Source organism: Schistosoma mansoni, chromosome 3 (assembly GCF_000237925.1).
Source record: "Schistosoma mansoni strain Puerto Rico chromosome 3, complete genome".
NCBI lineage: Eukaryota > Metazoa > Platyhelminthes > Trematoda > Strigeidida > Schistosomatidae > Schistosoma > Schistosoma mansoni.
Genome location: NC_031497.1, coordinates 1,638,477 through 1,661,523, shown reverse-complemented (window position 1 = coordinate 1,661,523; position 23,047 = coordinate 1,638,477). Strand labels below are relative to the sequence as shown.

The 23,047-nt window shown below is 35.5% G+C and overlaps 1 protein-coding gene across 1 annotated transcript in view; it reads right to left on the bottom strand.

The window, feature by feature from the left end:
* Positions 1 to 2,364: 2,364 nt before the first annotated feature.
* Smp_157980 (hypothetical protein) overlaps positions 2,365 to 23,047 on the bottom strand; it is a gene marked incomplete at both ends in the record, with an annotated part of 27,002 nt that continues 6,319 nt past the window's right edge. Inside the window, 12 exons of the mRNA XM_018798856.1 lie at positions 2,365 to 2,807; positions 3,739 to 3,982; positions 4,924 to 5,059; positions 7,383 to 7,496; positions 8,924 to 9,160; positions 10,218 to 10,463; positions 12,608 to 12,835; positions 13,748 to 13,815; positions 15,352 to 15,411; positions 16,086 to 16,331; positions 20,604 to 20,772; positions 22,261 to 22,351. Coding sequence (XP_018650703.1) covers positions 2,365 to 2,807; positions 3,739 to 3,982; positions 4,924 to 5,059; positions 7,383 to 7,496; positions 8,924 to 9,160; positions 10,218 to 10,463; positions 12,608 to 12,835; positions 13,748 to 13,815; positions 15,352 to 15,411; positions 16,086 to 16,331; positions 20,604 to 20,772; positions 22,261 to 22,351 — 2,282 coding nt within the window. The remainder of the gene's footprint in view (positions 2,808 to 3,738; positions 3,983 to 4,923; positions 5,060 to 7,382; positions 7,497 to 8,923; positions 9,161 to 10,217; positions 10,464 to 12,607; positions 12,836 to 13,747; positions 13,816 to 15,351; positions 15,412 to 16,085; positions 16,332 to 20,603; positions 20,773 to 22,260; positions 22,352 to 23,047) is intronic.

The following is a 23,047-nucleotide window of genomic DNA, read 5'->3' as shown; positions in this document are numbered from 1 at the left end:
AGGATTAACAAAAGGTGGGAAATAATAAAAACCATAGATACCTCTACATTTCATTCTAAGTTTAAACTCCAAACCCATTCAAATTGTGCTGAATAGAATCTATTTATCTTAATAATATTCATGATAGTTTAAACATGAATCTCCTGAATCTCAAATCATAAACTACAACATGTTATCTATTATTACCTTGGAGAAGTCCAGACAAGTTAGCTGGACGAAACGTTGAAATCATTTAAATTTCAATCGCTGAGATTGTTCCAAATATTATTTTTCACATATGATGACTTCTCTATACTTGGAGCTCAATATTTGTCAAGCTATTCGTTCTAATCTTGACGAATATTCTTATATGTTATTATTAACGTTATTGTTTTGATGATTTGATGTCTTACTGATTGTAGTTTTTCTCCGTCGCCACTGATAAGTCTTGTTTATTGAACGCTATACTCGGATCCTAAGCTAGTCTTGTAACCGCAAACTAGAACTACACAGCGACTTGAACACGAGAGAAAAGGCGCAAAATATACGAGAAGCACTTTACTCCAAAGGTTCATTTATGCACAGAAAATATAAGATTGTTATAGTAATTTAAAAGTCCTTGGGTTTTACTGAAAATTCTAGAATACTACTAAACATAGTAGCAGTGTGGTAATCAACCAATCAGATGTGACTTTCCATTTTTGCGATATTTCTAGCAAAACTTCTAATCAAACGCTGATTGGATAAAATGCTTCTTAATGTTTTTCTGAGCTTGTCATGTCTATTGCGAGAAATTTGCAAGATCATCCCAACAGATTTAAAATGATGTATTTTATACATCAAAAACTAACTGCATTTGAATCTACAGTCTATTGAGCTCTAATTTAATAATCTTAAATTATTACAGTTATTTTGAGAATTCTCTACCAGAACACGTAGTATCAGCATCTTTTGTTGATTCATTCAAAGCGAGATCGAAGCCTCATAGTGTTACAAACTGCAAGGGTTGTTACAGTTCGATAGATCTCCTATCCTTACTACTGAAGACTGAGTTATGAAAACCTAGTATGCATTCACTTATGTGAATTCTCAACTTCCCTTTTTTTTTAAGTAAACAACTCAAATATAACAATTATCATTCATAAATGAGATCATGAACCGACCAATGTTAGACCAGCACTGAAAACCTGGAATTGCTGGATGAATGTTTCGTCATAGTATGGAACTGCCTAGCAGTGCTCATCCACGATCCCTCACTCATGACTGCAACCCAGCACTAGAACTCCAGGAATCACCTCCTGAAGCTGGTCGCTAGTGAACATATAATAATTATTAAACTGTGTCAGGTGTAAGGTGGTTATTGACCGAAGACAATAGAGGATTGTCGCGCAATATTGTGGGTTGGTTGGAGCTAGACACTAGCACAGTTGGATCCCAGCTCAGTAGTCTAGAGGTTAAGTGCCGGCTCAAGACAAAAGGTCCTGGGTTAGAGACCGAGTGAGGGATCGTGGATGAGCACTACTGAGGAGACCCACACTAGGTCGAAATGCCCGTCTAATGCTTTCAGGTTTTCAATAGTGGTCTAACATTGACCGGTTCATGATCTCAATTTAAAAACTCATTAATCTCCACAACCCTATACTGATAGTTATCAAATGATTATTCTTTGAATTTTGACAATTAATTCTTTTACATTCACTTGATATTGTTTGTTTGAATCTTCCTATTGATTTTTTGGGACTGCGATTGATCAATCTCTTTATTGGCATATGTGCATACTGTGTGTATTGCCTCAATATAGCCTTAATTTACAAGCATCTTCGCTCATAATGCTTGTGAATTAAGGCTATATCAAGGCAATACGCACAGTATGCACATATGTCAATAAGAGACTGATCAATTGCAGTCCTAAACATCAATGGGAAGATTCAAACAAACAATACTAAATGCATTTAAACTTCACCCCACCGCACAAGCAAATGGCTATCAGGACTCAGTAGTTGAGTGGATAACGCGATGGCGTTTGAAGCGAAAGGTACTGGTTTCGAGCCCCAAAGTGAACATTAACTCTGAGATGTAGGTACATCCAGCTGACGAGTCCCATATAGGACGAAACATGCGTCCTGCATTCCACTGCTAGCCACTGTCCATCTTTACTTTTGATTCTTTTATACTTGAAATCATGAGCCAATTAAAGCTAAACCACCATGGAAAACATGGAAGCACTGGACTGTCGTTTCGTCCTAGTCTGGAACTCCTCGATAGTGCGCATCCACGATCCCACCCCCACGAGATTCGATAGGTCCTGGGTTCGAATCTCGAACTTATAAACAAATAGAGAATTCATAAAATGAAATAATCATAATCATGATTGAATTATATTACTTACTTTAAATCTATATTAGAAGAGATTTTATTCATATTAAAAGATAATTTCAATTCACTCAATAATTTTTTAAGAATATCATTACAATTACAAATATTATCAAGTTGAATAATTAATAGATTTAACCAATTTTGAAGGATTTCATTCAATTTCTTATTTGATGGTAAACCAGTTATGGATAGACCATTACAGAAATGTATCAATATTTGATGCTTAACAAATATTGGACGTTGTGATGTAATCAATTTTGAATGATCCATTGAATCATTCATGAATGATCCAGTTGAATTCAATTTAGTAGCAAACTTATTTTGTATTGTTTTATTCATGGGAATGGATTTATACCAATTAGATTCTATCAGGGATATTGTTAAAGCTGATAAATAAGTAGTTTTACCACTACCATTTGATCCAACAATTAAAAGGATACTACCATCACAACCTTGAAACAAATGGTATTTAAAAAAAAAGAAAACAACGAAAAAGAAAATGAATTGAAAGTATGTGAATTTCTGGCATAAAACAATAAAATTCTGTTGAATGAAATGGTCATTCATTTACTCAGTATTCGGTATAGTACTTACATTTAAAGTGATTCAATATGGCATACATATTGACTGTGAAAGTCATTGGTAATGAACAGTTGTCGTTTTACAATATGGTGGATTGGAAATGCACACTATTATTAGGTTTATAGTTTAGTGTATAATTTGAAAGTATTTCAATTGTTAGAAAACGTGAACATCTTAAATCTGATTACTGTTAAAGTAATACTACATAACCTGTGTTAAACAGTCGTCCTTTGATGGCACTGTATTTGACTCCACTTATATCATATGACGATGATTGTTAACAAAATATACCTGTCTCCCACTACATTTGACCTGAAGGTATGATCCACAAGACAGTGGAGCAACCTCAGAAGATGCAGTCCCACGATAGCCGATGACCGATGGCCCACGCCATCTGTTCTCTAAGGATTGTGGAGCCCATGCATCAGGGTTTTCCAAATCTCCTAGGTGAACTCTCTATGCCCACCAACCCGGTTAAAGAGCCGGAAATTCACTTTTCGTCCTCTCAATTTCTTAAACAACACCCTCGCCACGAGAAGCCAGTGAGTAGGACTTGCCTAACAGAGACTGTTTACGCGTGGCCATGTGAGAGCATTTCGAGAGAGGGAGCTGATTCTCCCCACCCTCATCCGTACCAGGGTATTTGGGGGTTTACTATTGAGACATTTAAGTATCCTTAAGTCCCTTATCAATCTTGAAAAAAATCACTTTAAATTGACCGGTCAGATTTTAAGTACTAAATAATCAAATTCACGATCATTTCATTTGATGGGTTTCTTTCTTAGAAAAGAAAAGTATTACCTTGAAGGTTTGTTGGATAGCTTGAATTGTTTTGTACACTCAATTTGTTTTCAGTTGATTGAATTGCACGAGTTAAATGAGCTCGACGACCGCGTTCAGTTAATGAATTAAAAGCTTGTTCCACTTCAAGTAGATGACGTGGTCCAATAGCACACGCAGCTGAATAAACATATTCTCGTAAGAATTCAATAGTATTCAATGACTTATTAGCAGTTACAGGCAAATTATGATCATTATTATATATCTGGAAAAAAAACATGATAAAATGAAAAATAAGTTTAGAAAACTGAACTAATAGACTTGAATCAGTTATTTATCACATATACAGGGGCATAGATGAACAGTAACATGTAAAAACAACAAATCGGCTGATGAAGTAGTTCAGATATCAATTTTTTCTTAGATATACCTAGTGAAGATATGTAGTTTGAAAAGTAGTGTCGATTAAACGAAAAAATAGTATTATTACATGTATATATCAAGCTACTGACTGTTGAAACCGGTCATATGATCGGACGCAAGCTTTCAGTTCGATGACTATAAAATAATTTCAATCTATGGTTAGTGCTATGTTTGAAGAAGTTACGAGTCCACTTAATCTGCGAACCAAACGAAGATTCAGCGACACATTCACAAGACAGGTAAATTATTTGAATGCGTCCCAGCCCCGATAACTACAGGGAGAAGTCCAGGTTCAGATGAGGGAAAGTATATTCCACTATCACGAACAACAACAAGCACAATTCAAGTGTGTATATATATAGCATAAAAATGTCCTTGGGAAACGTCACAAAATAACATATTCAAGGAGACAATGAACCAATGATATTTAGGGTCCTTCCAAATGGGAAATACAATTCGATTGTAGAAATGGATGTTTTTGGTGCGAAAACAAGAAATTCGAATTTCCGAAACAAAATTCCAAAAACAAGACGTTTAGCAAGTGAGTTCTTGGGATCTAGCATCCCCAACAGTTAGAATTCGATGTTCATCTTGTTGTGCTAATGAGGTATGGCAACTTGGACCGATCCATATATATGCTGACTGACAAACTGAATACCACATGCAAATCTAATGGATGGAATAACATACTAATGTGTATAATTGGTACCATTACATAATAATAGCAATAACAATAATATACTTATCATCAGTTTTACCGATTATAATAAAACAGAAACTTACTGGAGTATTATCATTATCATTATGAAATAGACGTAGAAGCAAAGATTTAACAGTTGCCAGAAATTGACTTCCGAATTCATCTAAATTCCCCATTACTGGATAATCATTTATTAAACCATTGAATTGAGCTGAATAACTAAATCGAGAAAAACACACATATACGGTTAGTTAGACAATAAATAAATGTATAAAATAAAGGATTACTAAATAAAAATTGTTTTCGAATTGACCACATTGTAGCTTGGGCGAAAGATGTTGTTCGGTACTGAGGACTAAATGACATGATAGTGGTTATCACTTGATGGCGAATTAATACAAATATTTCAATCATACAAATAGTCAATCGTAACTCAGTGGATAACGTCTCTCTAACTGTGTCACTGAATAATGCGGATTCGAACACTACAAGATACACAAGTAACATGGCCTTAAGAGTAAAAGAGACTCGTAACCTACTAGTATTTGACCACAGATGTCTTAGAAATATTGTTCGCATCTGCTGGAATCACCGGGTAAGTAATAGTTAGGTTAGACACAGGGTATCAGGGAATGATGGGGAATCAGTTGGTGAGGTCATGAATCTTCATCGACTGAGATGGTTGGGCCACGTGTTACGTATGTTTGAACACCGATTAACACGACGCGATATGCTGACTAGTATTGGCAATGCTTGGAAGAGAGTTACGGGAGGACAAACCAAAACGTGGCATCAAGGCATGAAGTTACTAACTTCTAGTCTGAGCCATGTTGGTAGATGCAGACTATTTGGTTGGGGTCCGCATGATTATCGTTACCAATGGTTGGAGACTGTAGGTGACATAGCTCAGAATCGATCACAATGACGTAGGTGTATACACTCTTTATCTTCTCTTAAACCTTGAGATTAAAATTGCTTCATATCCGTCTTTCTTCCTGTACTATATTCCTTATATACAACCTTTCTTTTATATATTACCACCACTAAATTAACTACTTCTATGAATTTGGTGTTCATCTTGTTGTGCTAACGAGGTATGGCAACTTGGACCGATGCATATATGTGCCTGGTCCTACGTTGTAGCTGAATGACTGACTATGTTCATAAATTCATAGTTGTCACCTTTGTTTCCTTTGTACTATTTAAACTTGTGTTAATTTAATTTCGATTACCTGTTTACTCTGAAGAAGTGACTTGAATTAGGTCACGAAACGTCAGAAATATAACATTTTCCTACCAAATGGGATATAACAAAATAAAATATATTCATTATTAACTCTCTACGCAATGCTCAATTTATTTGAAACTATCAAGTCCAACCTTGGCATTGATACCTATAACACGTTTTTTGTTGTTATTCCTCCCACAGAAATACACTCTACAATGAATTATATACATGAATATTTATACGAAAACTTTAGACCAATCAAGGCTATTTGAGTCAATAATGTCAATGAAATAGAATACGTCACCGAGCATAATAGGTAAAAGTACAAGTTGATAGTGGGAAGATAGGTGTACTGATAGTGGTAAGAATATTAAATTACGATAACAAAAGTCTTATCAATAGTTAAACATAGGAAATAGGAGGTCAAACGTGGTGATTTATTTGTAAAACGTAACTTTTAAAAATAAAAGACTTCTGTATATTGCAAATACCTGTTAAGCATGTCTTTAGGCTAAACCTTATTACATAAAATAGAATCACAGAATGAGAGATAGTAATTATGAGATTGAATTGATAGGTAAAGATGTAATACCACTTTATCGTAATTCGCTATGGGCAAGTTTATATACTAGGCTTTCAGTGCGAGAGCTATAAAAGTGAGTCTAAATTAAATTAGGAAAGGTTCAAAACCTGCGACCGATAAGTTGTAAACAAAGCACGTAATCTAATAAGCCACTTACCTTAACATATTAGTTAATGCAATTTTTAGAAATCTACAATAATTTTTGAAACGTATACTTGTTGTATCCTGTGGATAATTATGAATGGTAACTTTGAGGACTATTTATGGACCAATGTGATATGTATATTTCCTATTGTATAATTGTTAAGTAACTAAACTATTCATATTCATGTTCCTCTTATTATAAGCTTTATTTTGACCTATAGACTATTATTATACGATTTACCATTCCTGAGTTATCCCCAGTCGATTGATTACTGTTCCCCCTATTCGCAGCCATATTCAGCTAAATCTTGTACAAATGTTATTTTATATTTTATGGTACGATATGGTCTGTTTGTTTGGTTAATAAACCCAGTATGTTTGAGAATACTGATTCATATTGTAGAGGCTGCTCTGATCAATAAATCACTGCTTTCTAATTGGCGGTCTTATCACGTTCATATATCAAACAGGGCACGCACTCACCCAATTGATATAACAATACTATACATATACATTTGTGTTTATCTTATTATATGACCTTCTTTATGACAACCTAATATATTGAAATATAAGGTAGATTGACTTACTTATAACTAACAATAACACCATCATTACGAATTAATTCTTTGAAAGCGTTAAGACGATTACGTTTTTCATTATCATATTCTTCAAAATAATGTTTTAATTCATCTGGTACATTTCTAAAAATAGGGATTTGTAAATGTATTAATATAAAACAATGTTTCTACATAATTATCTTTGAAATATACCAGTGAGTTCATACAGGTGAAATTGACCAGGTAGGTCAAACACTCTTGAAGATAGGAAAATTATCATATATGTTGTTAGATTGCAATTATTTATCAATAAAAGACTATAATATACATTTAACCAAATGCCCTGGTACGTCCGAGAGTGGGAAAAGTTAGCTCTCCCTCTCCAAATGCTCTCACATGGCCACACGTATATAGCCTCTGACAGGGAATTCCTACTCAATGCCTTCTCGCACCACGGGTGTTGTTTACGAAATTGAGAGGACGAAAAGTGATTGCCCGGCTCCTTAACCGGGTTGATGGACACGGAAAGTTCACCTAGGGGAGTTGGGAAACCCTGATTCCAGACCAACGGTGCACATTGGCTCCAGTATCATGAGTGAACAATTGGCGTATGAATCAATCGTTGGTCACCGGCTATTATGGGACCGCATCTCCTGACGTAGCTCCACTGTCTTGTGGATCAGACCATTAGGTCAAAGGCTCCAGGTGTGGCCTCCTAAGAAAGCCACTTCCTTCGGTCTGGGCACCCGGACAGTATGCCAGTCGAATGATTTATGTGGCGCATATCTATTTGGTGCCTCCTTGCACCAATTTTTATCAATTTTTATGTGTCTAAATAAATAAATAATAAATAACAAGAATATTGCATTGTATACGCGTTATATTTAAAATAAATTCTTAAATGCTTTCATCAGCAATTACTTCATTTTTCTGATATGGAAGAAACTAATTCTATTATTATTATTATTATTATTATTATTATTATTATTATTAGCTTTATTCAATATTATATTATTTGGTACAAAATCGAATTCTCAGCATAAAGTATTTCAACATGTTTACGTTTCTTATTTCTTCGTTGCTCCTGATGATAAACATTCAGTGATCGCCAGTTGGATGTCAGCAGCTCAGTCAATCGACATATGAATAATGTATATTCTTTTTGCTGCATGTTCCCAGCAAACACGACATCTCTGATTAGGCCTTTTGCAACCTTTACAGCGAAAGGTTGTACAGTTTTCAGAAACGCACCGGAATAGGTTGTGTGCTTAATAGCCATAATGATGTATTAACACAAACAATATTAGATAACTTGTTGAAATATATAGATGACAGGAACAGGTAGCCCAGATGTTTAAGCAGGCCGCCCTGAAGTCATGATAAAAAACGCTAACTATTGAAATATATGGTCTTCATGTACTATATTCTATATTCAACAGTCGTCTGATGTTAAAGTATGAAACATGTATGGAGTGCGAAATAACGAACCTATATTTTTTTAGAGAAAAAAACACAACATCGTCATCGTCAAAAAAACATGTAATTTTCTCTTCCATTTGACTAGAACTTACTCCATAGAGGCTGAATCTCTAATGAAAACACAAATTCGAAGACGTATCGCCTCATGGAAACTTATTGTATTCTGCTGTCGTCTTTCATGAATAGGGACTTTAGATATGGCAGCTTGTCTAGCCATATGATATTCCATTTCAGTCATAGACATTCCAGGTTTATAAAATTTACATACTTCAGATAATAATGATTCAGGTAATGCCATAACTTCAGTTTCGTCTGGTATACAACCATAACTGGAAAAGAAAATGAAGAAAAGTATGAGGAGTTCACGTAAATCTAAAATCTAGTCAAGACAACAGGGTACATCTCTGAATGATATTCGAAATATTCTATTCAACAAATCTCTCAGAATTCCCATAACTTTCTAGAAGGATGATCAAAATGTAATAACCAATACAACTCTTGTTAGCAATAAACTAATCTATCCTGACATCTATAAATAATATCTAATATAAATTGTTGAGTGAATTTTCAAATATATATACCAGTATCGCACAGCAAACATAACTCACATTCTGGTAAACAACACTGAAGGCAACTACTGTAGTTACTCTTTCTTAGTTATAGAACGATTTTTGAAGCACCAACTACAGTGACGAGTTACGAAAACATATTTGACAGAAATGACTGTGAATATGTTTCATAATATTTCGGTATCAAATATAATAACAAACCAATCCTATATCACTAATACTGTTAAACTATAAAACCAGAGGCTTCAATATATAAATAGAGTTGAAAAAAGTATTAGCTATGATCAACACATACAATGAAAAGATTAATGAATATTTCACAAATATTTAATAAACCATTTGAAGCTGGACAAGTAGTATAGAGGGTTTAAGAGTCTTTATATGAAACCGATGGTCCTGAGTTTAATTCTTAGTTACAGGGTTGTAGTTGCCCACTACCGAGAAGTCCCATACTAGAATAGAATGAAGCAGATCAGTTTCTGATTTCAATAGAATATTTAATAGTTATAAACAGAGAGAGATGGTGGATAACAGTGGAATATACAACACGCGTTCCGTCTTATTTAGGATACGTCATCTGCATTTTCTTGCATCCCAGAGTTGATGTCCAATTTGGGACTCGAACCCAGTAAAATTAGCTTCAAACCCCACTTAGGCAATATCGAGACAATCCCTCGTAGGATGCACAGATGCTAATAAGAGACTGATCAATTGCAGTCCTAAACATCAGTGGGAAAATTCAAATAACCAATACAAAAAATGAATTATTTAATAGATATGCAGGAAAAATTAACAAAAAAGAACATGATAGTATTACCGATCACCCAATAATAAAACAAAAATATCACTAGCAGCCGCTTGTTCTAAACATATCTGTAATGCTTGTGAATTGTATGTAACTGGTTCAGGAACACCCCAACGTAAATCAATTTCATTTAAATGTACACGTAAACCTAATGCAACATTTCTACGTAAAGCAGGTACAAGTATACCACATAAAAGATCACGTTCAGCATGCATATCACGAAATGTAGATGAAATAAACAACTGACAGCATTTCCATCTAAATTATAACAATAAAAAAATGAGATATGTTGATGAATTCTTGAAGACAGAGAGACAGTAAACAATATTAATGTTCTTTTTTGGAAAAGTATTACGTTTGACAGTGGGTAATGTATTAATGCAACTCAAATACTAAGTTTACATTCAGGTATACATAATAAAGATTGTCGAAAAGAAACTATCAACAGTTCAAATAGATCAAGAGAGGTTTTTAAGTATTAAGAAGAATAACTATTGCATACACAGTTCAGTTGTAAAGATAGTAAGATCAGTAACTTGTCATTAGTTGGGATACATTTGTACCGTTTAACGAAAACATACGTGCCTAAAAAACAATTTGTTTAGGTAGAGTTCTAAGTTTTTCCGAAATACTAATATTGATTCGTTACATGTCGGAATAAGATTGAAGGAGTCCCAAAAATATCTCTTGTCAAGTCCCTGGAGGCTCAGAGACGTCAAAAAACTTTATATTCAACAAGCTTCGAATAGAATCCTCTCAGTAACATCTAGAACATACAGAACCAAGTGTCATAGTTTTGGTTTGGATATTTACTTGTACCGCTACTATATTTAACATAGTCTCAGAAATTTCCAGAAGCCCAAGATCAGGTGTAATACTATAAATAACCTTTTTTCTGGACATAAACTAATCTTGGAGTAAAGTATTATTCGCATTTTGCATATTCTTTCTAGTTTTCTAGTTGACGTGTAGAAGGAGTTAGAGATATCAGAACCCGATAGGAAAACAGTTTAAGCGTGTCGGCAGCAAGAATTATTAATTGACGATGGAAAAATCACACCGAACACTACCTTAGGACAATTAGAAACTTACTTGGAGCTCTAGGAGGAACAACTTGAACAGTCTAAAATAAGAATCATGGAAGCTCTTATGCAGATGTTTATACCATAGCAAAACCACACATCTAATGAGGCGAAAATAATGATCACCAATTCTGTCATTAATGCCATTTATAAATTTTTATTTTGATAGTCTAGTTGACATTACTTTTGACTCATAGTTTAAGAAAAATGAGGATCTGTTCCATATTGATCGCAACAGATTGAATGACGCTTCAAAAGTCATAATACTTGGAACAACAGAACATGAGCACTATAGTAATTTTATTCTTCTATATAATCCAAATGAACTTACTTTTAATGAAGTAATTAAAAGATCACTATGAAGTTTTATAGCTTTACATAATCAAAAAATTCAGAACATCGATAAAGGAAACTTGTTTAGTATTATTCAAATGATTCGATGTCATGCAAAAAAATTACCCACCATCAAACTATCATATAAGTCAGTCAGTCGACTACAACGTAGGACCAGGCACATTTATGCATCGGTCCAAGTTGCCATACCTCGTTAGCACAACAAGATGAACACCAAATTCATAGAAGTAGTTAATTTAGTGGTGGTAATATATAAAAGAAAGGTTGTATATAAGGAATATAGTACAGGAAGAAAGACAGATATGAAGCAATTTTAATCTCAAGGTTTAAGAGAAGATAAAGTGTGTATACACCTACGTCATTGTGATCGATTCTGAGCTATGTCACCTACAGTCTCCAACCATTGGTAACGATAATCATGCGGACCCCAACCAAATAGTCTGCATCTACCAACATGGCTCAGACTAGAAGTTAGTAACTTCATGCCTTGATGCCACGTTTTGGTTTGACCGCCCTGTTAGTTATGTCCATAACTAACCAATCAAATCGTCGCTTAAGCTCCCACCACGTCAATCTGATCTGATGTGTCTGTAAACTATCCCTGTTGCATGTGACCTACCAATTGAAAGACATTATTATCCTATTATATTAGTGTGACTCATAAATTTTATTCATTTTAATAAGACACGCAATACTGATCGGTGTGTTTGTGCGTTTCACTTAATGACTGTATTTCTTTAATTATTGTACTAATCTAATTGTTTTTTTGTTTAGAAACAAATAAAGTTTAAAGCTAAGTTGTCCTTGTTCTAACTATAGCTTTCACATAGACCCTGGGATCGCCAGTATCGCGTTTACAGTTTTAATAGTATATCTGTAGGACAAAATAAATCCTACACGCCCCTAAATAAAACTATCACATAAAGATTAGATCAGATTATTTTAAAAATAGAAAAAAATACTTACCCTGATCTAAAATAATCATGTTTAGGTAATATACTATTATCAAGATTTTCTTGTGTTTTTGTTTTTAAATTAAAATGATATGAAATATTTTTATTTAATCCATAGATTTCATCTATTTCTTCAATACGTTCAAGTAATTTATCTTCATTTGGTTCAGCAATATAACGTAGAATTTGATCTGTACATCCTTTGAATTCAATCCAACCATCTTTACTACATGAATTTGGCCTTTAAAAAAACAAAACAAGACAAAAATATAAAAACCTTAATATCATTTATTCACACTAGTGTTATTGTAGTGTAGGGCCAGTGAAATGTCACTGAACCCTAGCCAAATCATCCGGCAGTTGGGTCACTAAATATCGAACAGATGGTCTACAGTAGCAAGTGAAAGAGACAATTTTGTTGTAAATAAGCTTTTTGTATTGTCTGTTTGTATCTTCTCACTGATGTTTAGGACTGCAATTGATCAGTCTCTTATTGTCATATGTGAATCCTGTACGGATTACTTGATTATTGCTTTAAATCACAAGTTGCTTGAAGTTAGACATTAACAACGTTGGACGCCGGCCGGCTCAGTGGTCTAGTGGTTAAGCGCTCGCACGCGAGACTGATAGGTCCTGGGTTCGAATCTCGCGAGGTGGGATCGTGGATGCGCACTGCTGAGGAGTCCCACAATAAGACGAAAAGGCCGTCAAGCAGTGCTCCCAGGTTTTCCATGGTGGTCTAGTTTCAATTGACTCATGATTTCAACTATATTAAATCACAAGTATTATGAGCAAATATGGATGGTGGCTAACAGTGAAATCCAGGACCCACGTTCCGCCCTATTCGGGACTTGTCAGCTGAATGTACCTGCATCTCATAGTTGATGTTCACTCTAGAACTCGAACCCAATACCGTCCGTTTCAAACACCATCGCGTTATCCACTTTGCTACTAACTCTTGATAGCTAAGTGGATAACGCGATGGCGTTTGAAACGGACGGTATCGGTTTCAAGTCTCAGAGTAAATATCAACTCTGAGATGCATGTACGCCCAGCTAAACTAACTACGTAAATCAAATACCAAGTAATGGACACTTGCCATACGTCTTCACCGCTCAAATTCCCCCAGATTGCTTTCAATGGTCCAATGTACGTCCGATAATTGATAACATAATCAACAATTTCCTTATGACAATCGCCAAAGACAACAATTTTATCAAACTGAAACAAAAAATTCATAAACCATTAACCAATCATTCAAAAGTAGTATAAATCTGACGAAAAATCAAGGTATGTATATAAAGCCTTCAAGTAATTGTATGTGAAATGTATAATAATTAACGGACGCGTACAAATAAGAATTGTTGAAGAATAATCATTTGAAAATAGATAGAAACCGTAACGAAGATTTGTTTACAACGGTAAAACCTGGCAAATTGAAATCTCCATCTGATCTATAGTTCAGGTAATGAACAAGGTAAAGTAATGCATAAATCACATGTGCTGGGGATCGATTGAAAGATATGAAAAAACTCAGAATAAAAGAATCATTCGTTGAACCACTGACTTAGAGATGGTCATTCGATGAATTTACTGAAAACTTGAAAAATCCAATGAGGTCACGAACAATCGATTAGATAGTTTGAAAAGTAATATTCGATATTTTCTAAACAATGATCACTATGTATAGCGATCGAGAACTCAGGTGAGGAAAACCAACTAGACAATATCTTCGTAAAATATGAGAACCATACATAAAAAACTTTATTTGCAAATATTGTATCAATTGTCTTTTAAATTCTGTATGATGCTTCCAATTCACCATTCCTTCCCATTCCCTTTTCCGTTTTCTTCAATTTGATCTCCTTATCTTTCTCCTGCCATATATTTCACTTCTGATTGGTGTTACATACTACTTATATCTGTCTACATAAGTAGCATACACCACATGTAAACAACATGTAATCTTTTATTTTCCCATTAAATTTGATAAACTTATGGGTGACATGTCACTTTTATGACAATATTATCATCAATAATACGTCATAATTGTACAAAAACACATCATCAATGACCTTAGAGAACACTAAACAGAGCAAAGTTATAACAATGTGAACAAAACACGTAAGAATAACAAATCTATGGTAGTGTAGAATGAGAACAACTGATCTAAATTTTAAAAATAAATAAATAATGTTATATAGTTGAGATCATGAGTCAATTGAAGCTAGACCACTATGAAAAACCTGGCTCCATGAGGTATTTCCTGGAGTTCTAGTGAGAAGCAGTGACCAGTGGAGTTCAACCAGGTCTGTTGGGAGATATCAACTCACTGAAGACAATTGGTGAATGGTTACTCGTGGATTGGTTGAAGTTAGACATTAAAACTACTGGGTGCCGACTCAGTGGTCTATCGGTTAAGTGTTCTGGCGCGAGACTGGTAGGTCATGGGTTTGAATCTCGCCAGGCGGGATTGTGGATGCACACTGCTCAGGAGTCTCACAATAGGACGAAACGGCCGTCCAGTGCTTCCAGGTTTTCCATGGCGGTCTAGCTTCAATTGACTCATGATCTCAACTATATAAAATTACTAAAATCTCCACAAAACCCCCCTTCTAGAAATAAATAATGCTGAATAAAAACTTGAATGCACAGCTTCAAAAATCTAGAATTAAACATTCAATCAATTAGAATAAATTGATTGAAGAAATAAATATCTGTTTTAAAAAGTATTCTACATTAAATAGATGTACGTACCTGTTTCCGATAAGCATAGAGTTTCTCAACGACAGTCGTAATTGAAGTAGATCTAAGTGACTGGTAAAGAAAAAAGAAAAAGAAAGAAAACAGGCTCACAATAAAGTTACACATTTCTTTACATACACATATTTTGGATCTTATTAAACTATGTGCAGACACTAAACTTCAAAATCATGAAACCACTTTGGAAAACAGTCGACTATCAAGGTCATATCGAATTATTATTCGCACCGCTGAAGAGTCCCACGACGTGACGAAACAGCCTTCTAATGCTTCCTATTTTTTTAGTGGTTATCTAACTTATGTTGGTTCGTGGTCTCAATGACAATTTATAAATACTTAAGTATTCTTCTACTGTATTATAATCGGTACCAGAAGTAAATATATTCTTGGCTGTTATTTATCCTGGCCATAATTGTGAACTTGGGGGGAGAAGAATTAATAATCATACATTAGATATGAATTGGCATTCCTAGTGGTTATGTTTATTGAGTCGTTTACTTGAATCATACTGTAGTTTCACTGCAAATAAAACAATCCTAGTATACCATCTAAGTCAACTATCTGAAAACTGATACAAGTAACTGAGAACACAACTAAGTAATCGAAACGATTCGTAAAATATAAAACGTTTATGAGCTCACATTTTCCTTAACCAAAAACAAACAACGAAATTTATTTAAAAACACACACTTGGTAAATAACATCGAAGCACAAAATTCGAAACTCACCTTACGTCTTTTATACATTTGCTTTGTTCTTTCTAAAATGCCCATACTTTTACGTTTAGATCGATATTCATTTTGTTTCCAGCCGCAGAAATCTGAATCTTTATCATGATTGTTTAAAGTCTGATTTCCTCTCAACACAACTTCAATTGGGGTTAGATTGTATTGATCATCAACTGTAACATAGGTTGTAGGAGTTTCACATATCGACGTACACATTGCACCAAGAAGGAAGCCTAGAATTTGTACCTATTAAGAAAATAAATAATGATTAGTAAAAGACATATATTTCTGAGATCGAAATTAATTTGTTATTACTAATGTTATTATCTCTCCTATTACGACCTAGCTACTCTCATAACTTAGTATTCTTTGAACACTACTAAACAAGTTCACACGGAGCTGAAACGTGGAGAACTACTACATCCACCGTCAAGAAGGTACAAGTATTTATAAACAGTTTTCTACGCAAAATACTCAACATCCATTGGCCGGATACTATCAGCAACAGCGTTTTATGGGAGAGGACAAACCAGCTTCCAACTGAAGAGGAAATTAGGAAAAGACGTGGGAAGCAAATAGGACATACATTAAGGAAATCACCAATGTGCATTACAAGGCAATCCCCAACTTGGAATCCGGAAGGCAAGCGGAAAAGAGGAAGGCTAAAGGACACATTACGCCGGCAAATAGAAGCAGATATGAAAAGGATGAATAACAACTGGAAAGAACTGGAAAGGATCGCCCAGGACAGGGTTGGATGGAGAATGCTGGTGAGTGGCCTATGCTCCTCGACGAGGGGTAACAGGCGTAAGTAAGTAAGTAAAAGTAAACAAGTTCACAAATAAGCACACGGCTGAACAGGAACGTAATTATATTCTAAATAAAACAGGTTGGATGGAAGTAGGAATCACAATAAGAAAAACTGTATAATTTTACACAAGAAGATTCCAGAGTATTTTCCAAGTATTCGCTAGAGCTGATTGACTGAGAAACGGCCAATGAGTATGACCCAGCACAATCCTTCAAAGAAACATGACTTAATTTAATCTACATTCCGCTAACAACTGGACAGAAACTTATGTGGTAAGCATTAGGTCGTACGTTTTATAAGAGGGCCAAGCATACTTTCCCGTTCCCCACACTGAAGTAAATGGGTAGTGGTTCAAAGTTGGAACCTAATAGTTCTTAGTTGAGCATTTTCCTACTAAATCACTGTTTCTATGCTATTATAGTGAACGAAGACTTGGTGGATTAACAAATTTACTGTTTAAAGCTAAATTACAAAGTACATTAAATACATCATTTGCACATCTTCCTTCAGTTGTCCTTTACATGATTCAAGATTCTTTCAATCCTGTTGTTATTACGGTTGCTCTCTGTTTACCTTCCTGTTCTCACTAATTCGATCTTCTCAATCTTCTGCTGTCAGGTCTTTCACCTCTGATAAGTGTTACATACTACTTATATTCGTCAACATAAGTAGCACACACCACACTATTACATTACCAATGTTATCTACCACTATATACATTGAGGTGATACTTAAAGTGATGCTTATGTATCACAAACATCATGATGTGGTGTATGCGACTTATGCTGATAGATATAGGTATGATATGGTATGGCGGCCTGCTTGAACATCTGGGCTACCTGTTAATGCCATCAAGATATTTCAACAAGTTATCTATTTTTGTTTGTTTTAATACATCATTATGTCCATATATCGCATAACCTATTCAGGTGCGTTTCTGAAAAGTTTACAACCTTTCGTTGTACAAGTTACATAACGCCCAATCAGAGACATCGTGGTCGCTGGCAATATGTAGTGAAAAGAATGTACATTATTTAGATGTCGATTTATTGGACTGCTAACTTCTAGCTGGTGATCAATCAATATTTATCGCCAGGATCGACCAAGAAATAAGAAACGGAAACTTGTTGAAATACTTTGTGCTGAGAATTCTATATCATACCAAAAATAAATTACTGAATGAAGCTAATAATAATAGTATGTAGCCTCAATCGGAAGTGGAATGCCTGCGAGCAGAGGATCGGATTGAAGAAAACAGAAAGAAAATCGAAGAGAAACCAAAATAACAACAGAAGCAGAGGAATAATGGAGTATGTAAAAAACAACGTGAAGATGTGCAAATAATTTATTTAATGTATGATTTTCATATTTTACTAAGCCACTGTGTAATTTCGCATCAAACAATAAGTTAGTTTTCCCCACCCAAGTTTTCGTTCACTACATTTGGTGTTGCTACCAAAAGAGAGGCGAAAGAGGTGCAGTTTCGCAGACGCTGTTGTGGGACTGGATGTAGAGTCGCAAGTTGGTGCGGTCTGGTGCAGGAGGGAGACTTCAAGCGGAGTGCTCTGGAGGGGTGATGTCGGCTGTAGCAGTCGCTATCGACAGAGAAAAGTGGCACGTCCGGCGGCTGACAAACATAGGATTTAGATGGCCCAGCAGGTGGACATAGAATGCCTGCGAGCAGAGGAAGACTCGACATTTTGGCAGAAGGCGTGTCACAGATTGAGACAAATAAAAAAGCGCCACGGAGAGCAGAATTACCACAAGAGTGACTTTCATTTAAAGAGAGGATGAGTGTGGTGCTACTTATGTTGACAAATACAAGTAGTAACACTTATCAGAAGTGAAAGACCTGACAGCAGAAGATTGAGAAGATCGAGTCGAAGAGAACAGGAAGGGAAACAGAAAGCAATCGTAATAACAATAGAATTGAAAGAATCTTGAATCATGTAAAGGACAACTGAAGGAAGATGTGCAAATGATGTATTTAATGTGTGGTTTTCATATTTTATGAAAGTACTTTGTAATTTTTCACTAAACAGTAAATCGGTCTACCTAACCTGAGTTCTCGTTTACTACAATGATAATTTGATAAATAAACTGTAGATAAAACTGTTACAGGATAAAAAGACTTATGTTACCACTGAACCTATTTATAGAATATAAAGTATAAATTGACAGACATTCAGTAGAGCTTTGATTTTTCCAATAACAATATATTGAATTCTATTGGTTACAAAGTCTTCAGTAAATGATTTAGAGCTCTTGATACTTGACACTGTCGAAGTAATTCCCTTTCATGATATATCAGTTGCAAAATTTATAAAAATCCGGAGAATTAAGTAATATCAACCTTTACAAAATATGGTGGAGTTTGTTAAATGTTACCAAAATACAACTTAGCGGAGATTAGTTTTCCAATGTACAGATTTTTCAGAATATGATTGAAAATAGAGAATGAATTAGTATAGTGTTCTACTTCCTTCAGTCGGTAGTAGTCACATATCAAAAACTCACAAACTTTACGACTTAATTAGCAATAACATCGATCATAACAATTAATGTAACGGTTGTGAACGAAATCCTACCTTTCCTAACGAATTTCACTGGTGTAAATATGAAGGCTTCGAGTCACAGCTTTGATGTTTAAACTATCAACAATACCTGACTCTATAAACCAAACTAGATGGGGTGCGATTGGAAGTTAAGTGTTTTGACAAGTAAACCCAGATTCCACAATACTCTTATGGATACATATGCATGACCTATGTCCATAGATTGAATGGGCCTAAACAATTCACAAATTGCTGTAAGATCAGACAGATCATATGATTTCCCATGGGAAAATGGTAAGTTGGAAATCCTCGAGTGAGCGAGCTATCCTGAATAAATGGGTGAATAATTTTCCTACCTATGGTCATCACGCGTATATCCCTGCACGAAACAGACCAGTATCCTATAAGCATTTGTCTTACGTACACCATCATCTGTTTTGTAGTATAAAAACTTCCCACGTTTTTTGGTCCGTTTACTCTTCATAGCTGGTTGAGTAAGTATTGGGAGGTAACAATTAGTCATTGAATCTTAGTGGTAGAACGCAACACACCTATATTCTGTGTACTACAGGCCATACGTTATTGGATTTTAGGGTTATGGTCAGCAGTGGAGCCTAACATTAACGCTTCATCCGAAATTAGACCTGTCGGATAGATATACCTGCATTCTTATGATGACTTTCACACTGAAACCCGAACACAGCACCTATTGCTTTACGCCCTAAAGCGTTACCTATTAAGCTGCTGAAACTGAATAACCATTAAAATGTAAAACGAACGTGATACCATTCATACGTGGCTGCACCATAACCATATTGATATTAAGGAATCAATAATTTGTATCAACTTCTATTATTGCTCTTCACTCCGTCTGACAACGGTTGCAACTTCAAAGCCACATTCTGCCATATACTACTTACAATCTTGTAAGTGATATCCATTACATCTCCATTCAACAATACACGTATATAATGAGGCTTATAACTATAGGTAATATTGAGGCACTCATTGATAGTGCACTCATGTCAGCGGAGACTGATAAAAAAAGAATTCAATTATGAAAATAAGAAATAACAGAAAACATAAATTTCTACGCAAAATCCAAAACACTAGGATCAATCGATGTGAATAAAAAAATAAATATATACTTACATAAGATTTTGATGACTTATGCTTAGAAGAATTGACATATTTACTAGTAGAACATATAATTAGTGTTGAGCCACATATTGGTGGCAAATTATGCTTCATTGATAATTCTAAAGCGGTACTTAACGCATTTTTATACCGGTCCAACATTTCGAAATCGCAAAGCAAAAACCTTTTTACAGCACAAATACATAAAATAAGAAATTTCTGTTTTAGATAAATAATTTTAAAGGTCATATTTTAAAATAACTATAATTTGGGTGCCCCCAAATGCCCTGGTACGGACGAGAGTGAGGAGAGTTCGCCCTCTCTCTCCAAGTGCTCTAATATGGCCACGCGTAAATAGCCTCTGCCAGGGAAGTCCTACTCACTGCCTTCTCGTGCCACGAGTGTTGTTTACGAAATTGAGAGGACGAAAAGCGAATGTCTGGCGCCTTAATCGGGTTGGTGGGCACGGAAAGTCCACCTAGGGGAATTGAAAAACCCTGATTCCAAACCAATGGTGCACATGGGCTCCAGTATACTGAGGGAACAAATGGAGTGTGAACCAATCGCTGGTCACCGGCTACCATGGAACTGCATCTCATTACGATGCTCCACTGCCTTGTGGATCAGATCTGTCGGTCAAAAGCTCCGGGTGTGGCCCCCTAAGAAAACCACCTGCTTCATTTTGGGCACCTGGGCAGTATCACAGCCCTCACACAAATCATATGAGATTTGTGTGGCACATATGTATTTGGTGCCCCTCTGTACCAATATTTATGTGTTCAAATAAATAAATAAATAAATAAATAATTTGGGTCCAATGATTCAAGACTTTGTGTAATATGATTCACAATCAAGGAATAACGTAAATTTATTCACATGTTGTCTATCCTTAGATCGTTAATTTCAAACATATCTCATACCTACTATTTTGTAAATTTATTCTTTGTTCTCCAATCACATTTTTTATACTTAATCTTATCACTACTACTGATGCTATTAGTATTACTGATACTGCTACTTTAATGCTTATCTTGATAATTTGACCTTGCTGTGTCCACATATATTGTGAAATCTTAAACTGATCTATGTATTAGCTAGATTCAATATTGCTTATAACTGACTGACTGATTGACTATTAAACTAACACCACAAGTAGGTGATACCAAACATATTTTTAAAGCTTTTGTAAATTACAGTTTAAATGTTATTAGCACAAGGTGGTTTTGTGGAGATTTTAGTAATTTTATATAGTTAAGATCATGAGTCAGTTGAAGCTAGATCGCCATGGAAAACCTGAAAGCACTGGAAGTTCGTTTCGTCCTATTGTTGGACTCCTTAGCAGTGTGCATCCACGATCCCGCCTCGAGGGATTCGAACCCAGGACATTAACACCGCTGGATGCCAGCTCAGTGGTCTATCGGTTAAGCGCTCTGGCGCGAGACTGGTAGGTCCTGGGTTCGAATCCGGCGAGTGCGGGATCGTGGATGCGCACTGCTGAGGATTCCTATAATAGAACGAAACGGCCGTCCAGTGCTTCCAGGTTTTCCATGGTGGTCTAGCTTCAATTGATTCACGCTTTCAACCATGAAAATACTAAAATCTCCACAATAAAACCCCTTCTGATAATAAAAAAAGATTTTTTATCATTAGAAAAAATAAACTGAAATCTTACTTGCCGATTCCCTTTTTCATGGACTTCTCTAACCATTCTGACTTTTTCAATTGCCTAGGTGTTGTTTTCTTACGTTTCAATACTTCTGTAACTGTGAGAACAGTAAAACAAAGAGTTTGTTAAAATGAACAAGATCATAGTGAAAAAAATAACAATAATAGTGGGAATTTATAGGGATTCCCGTTATGTTAAATTTCTCACTTCAATTTTACACAATGAATTCACTAACTGAATCACTTAACGACAAAAAAATTACAATATGATATAATCAGAAGGGGTTTTGTGGATATTGTACTAATTTCAATAGTTGAGATCATGAGTCAATTGAAGCTAGACCACCATGGAAGACCTGGAAGCACTGGACGGTAGTTTCGTCTTATTATGGGACTCCTCAGCAGTGCGCATCCACGATCCCGCACTCGCGAGATTCGAAACCAGGACCTACCAATCTCGCGCCAGAGCACTTAACCGATAGACCACTGAGCCGGCCGGCATCCAACGGTGTTAATGTCTAACTTCAACCAATCCACGAAGTTTGAGCAACCGTTCACCAATTGTCTACAGTGAGTTGTTATCTCACAACAGACGTGGTTGAACTCTACTGGTCACTGCTTCCCACTAGAACTGCAGGACATGTATCTTACTGAGGAGTCCCATAATAGGGCGAAACGGCCGTCCAGCGCTTCCAAGTTTTCCATGGTGGTCTAGCTTCAATTGACTCATGACTTCAACTATGAACATACTGAAGTCTCCACAAAACCGATCTGACTTCATCATTTATCTTACG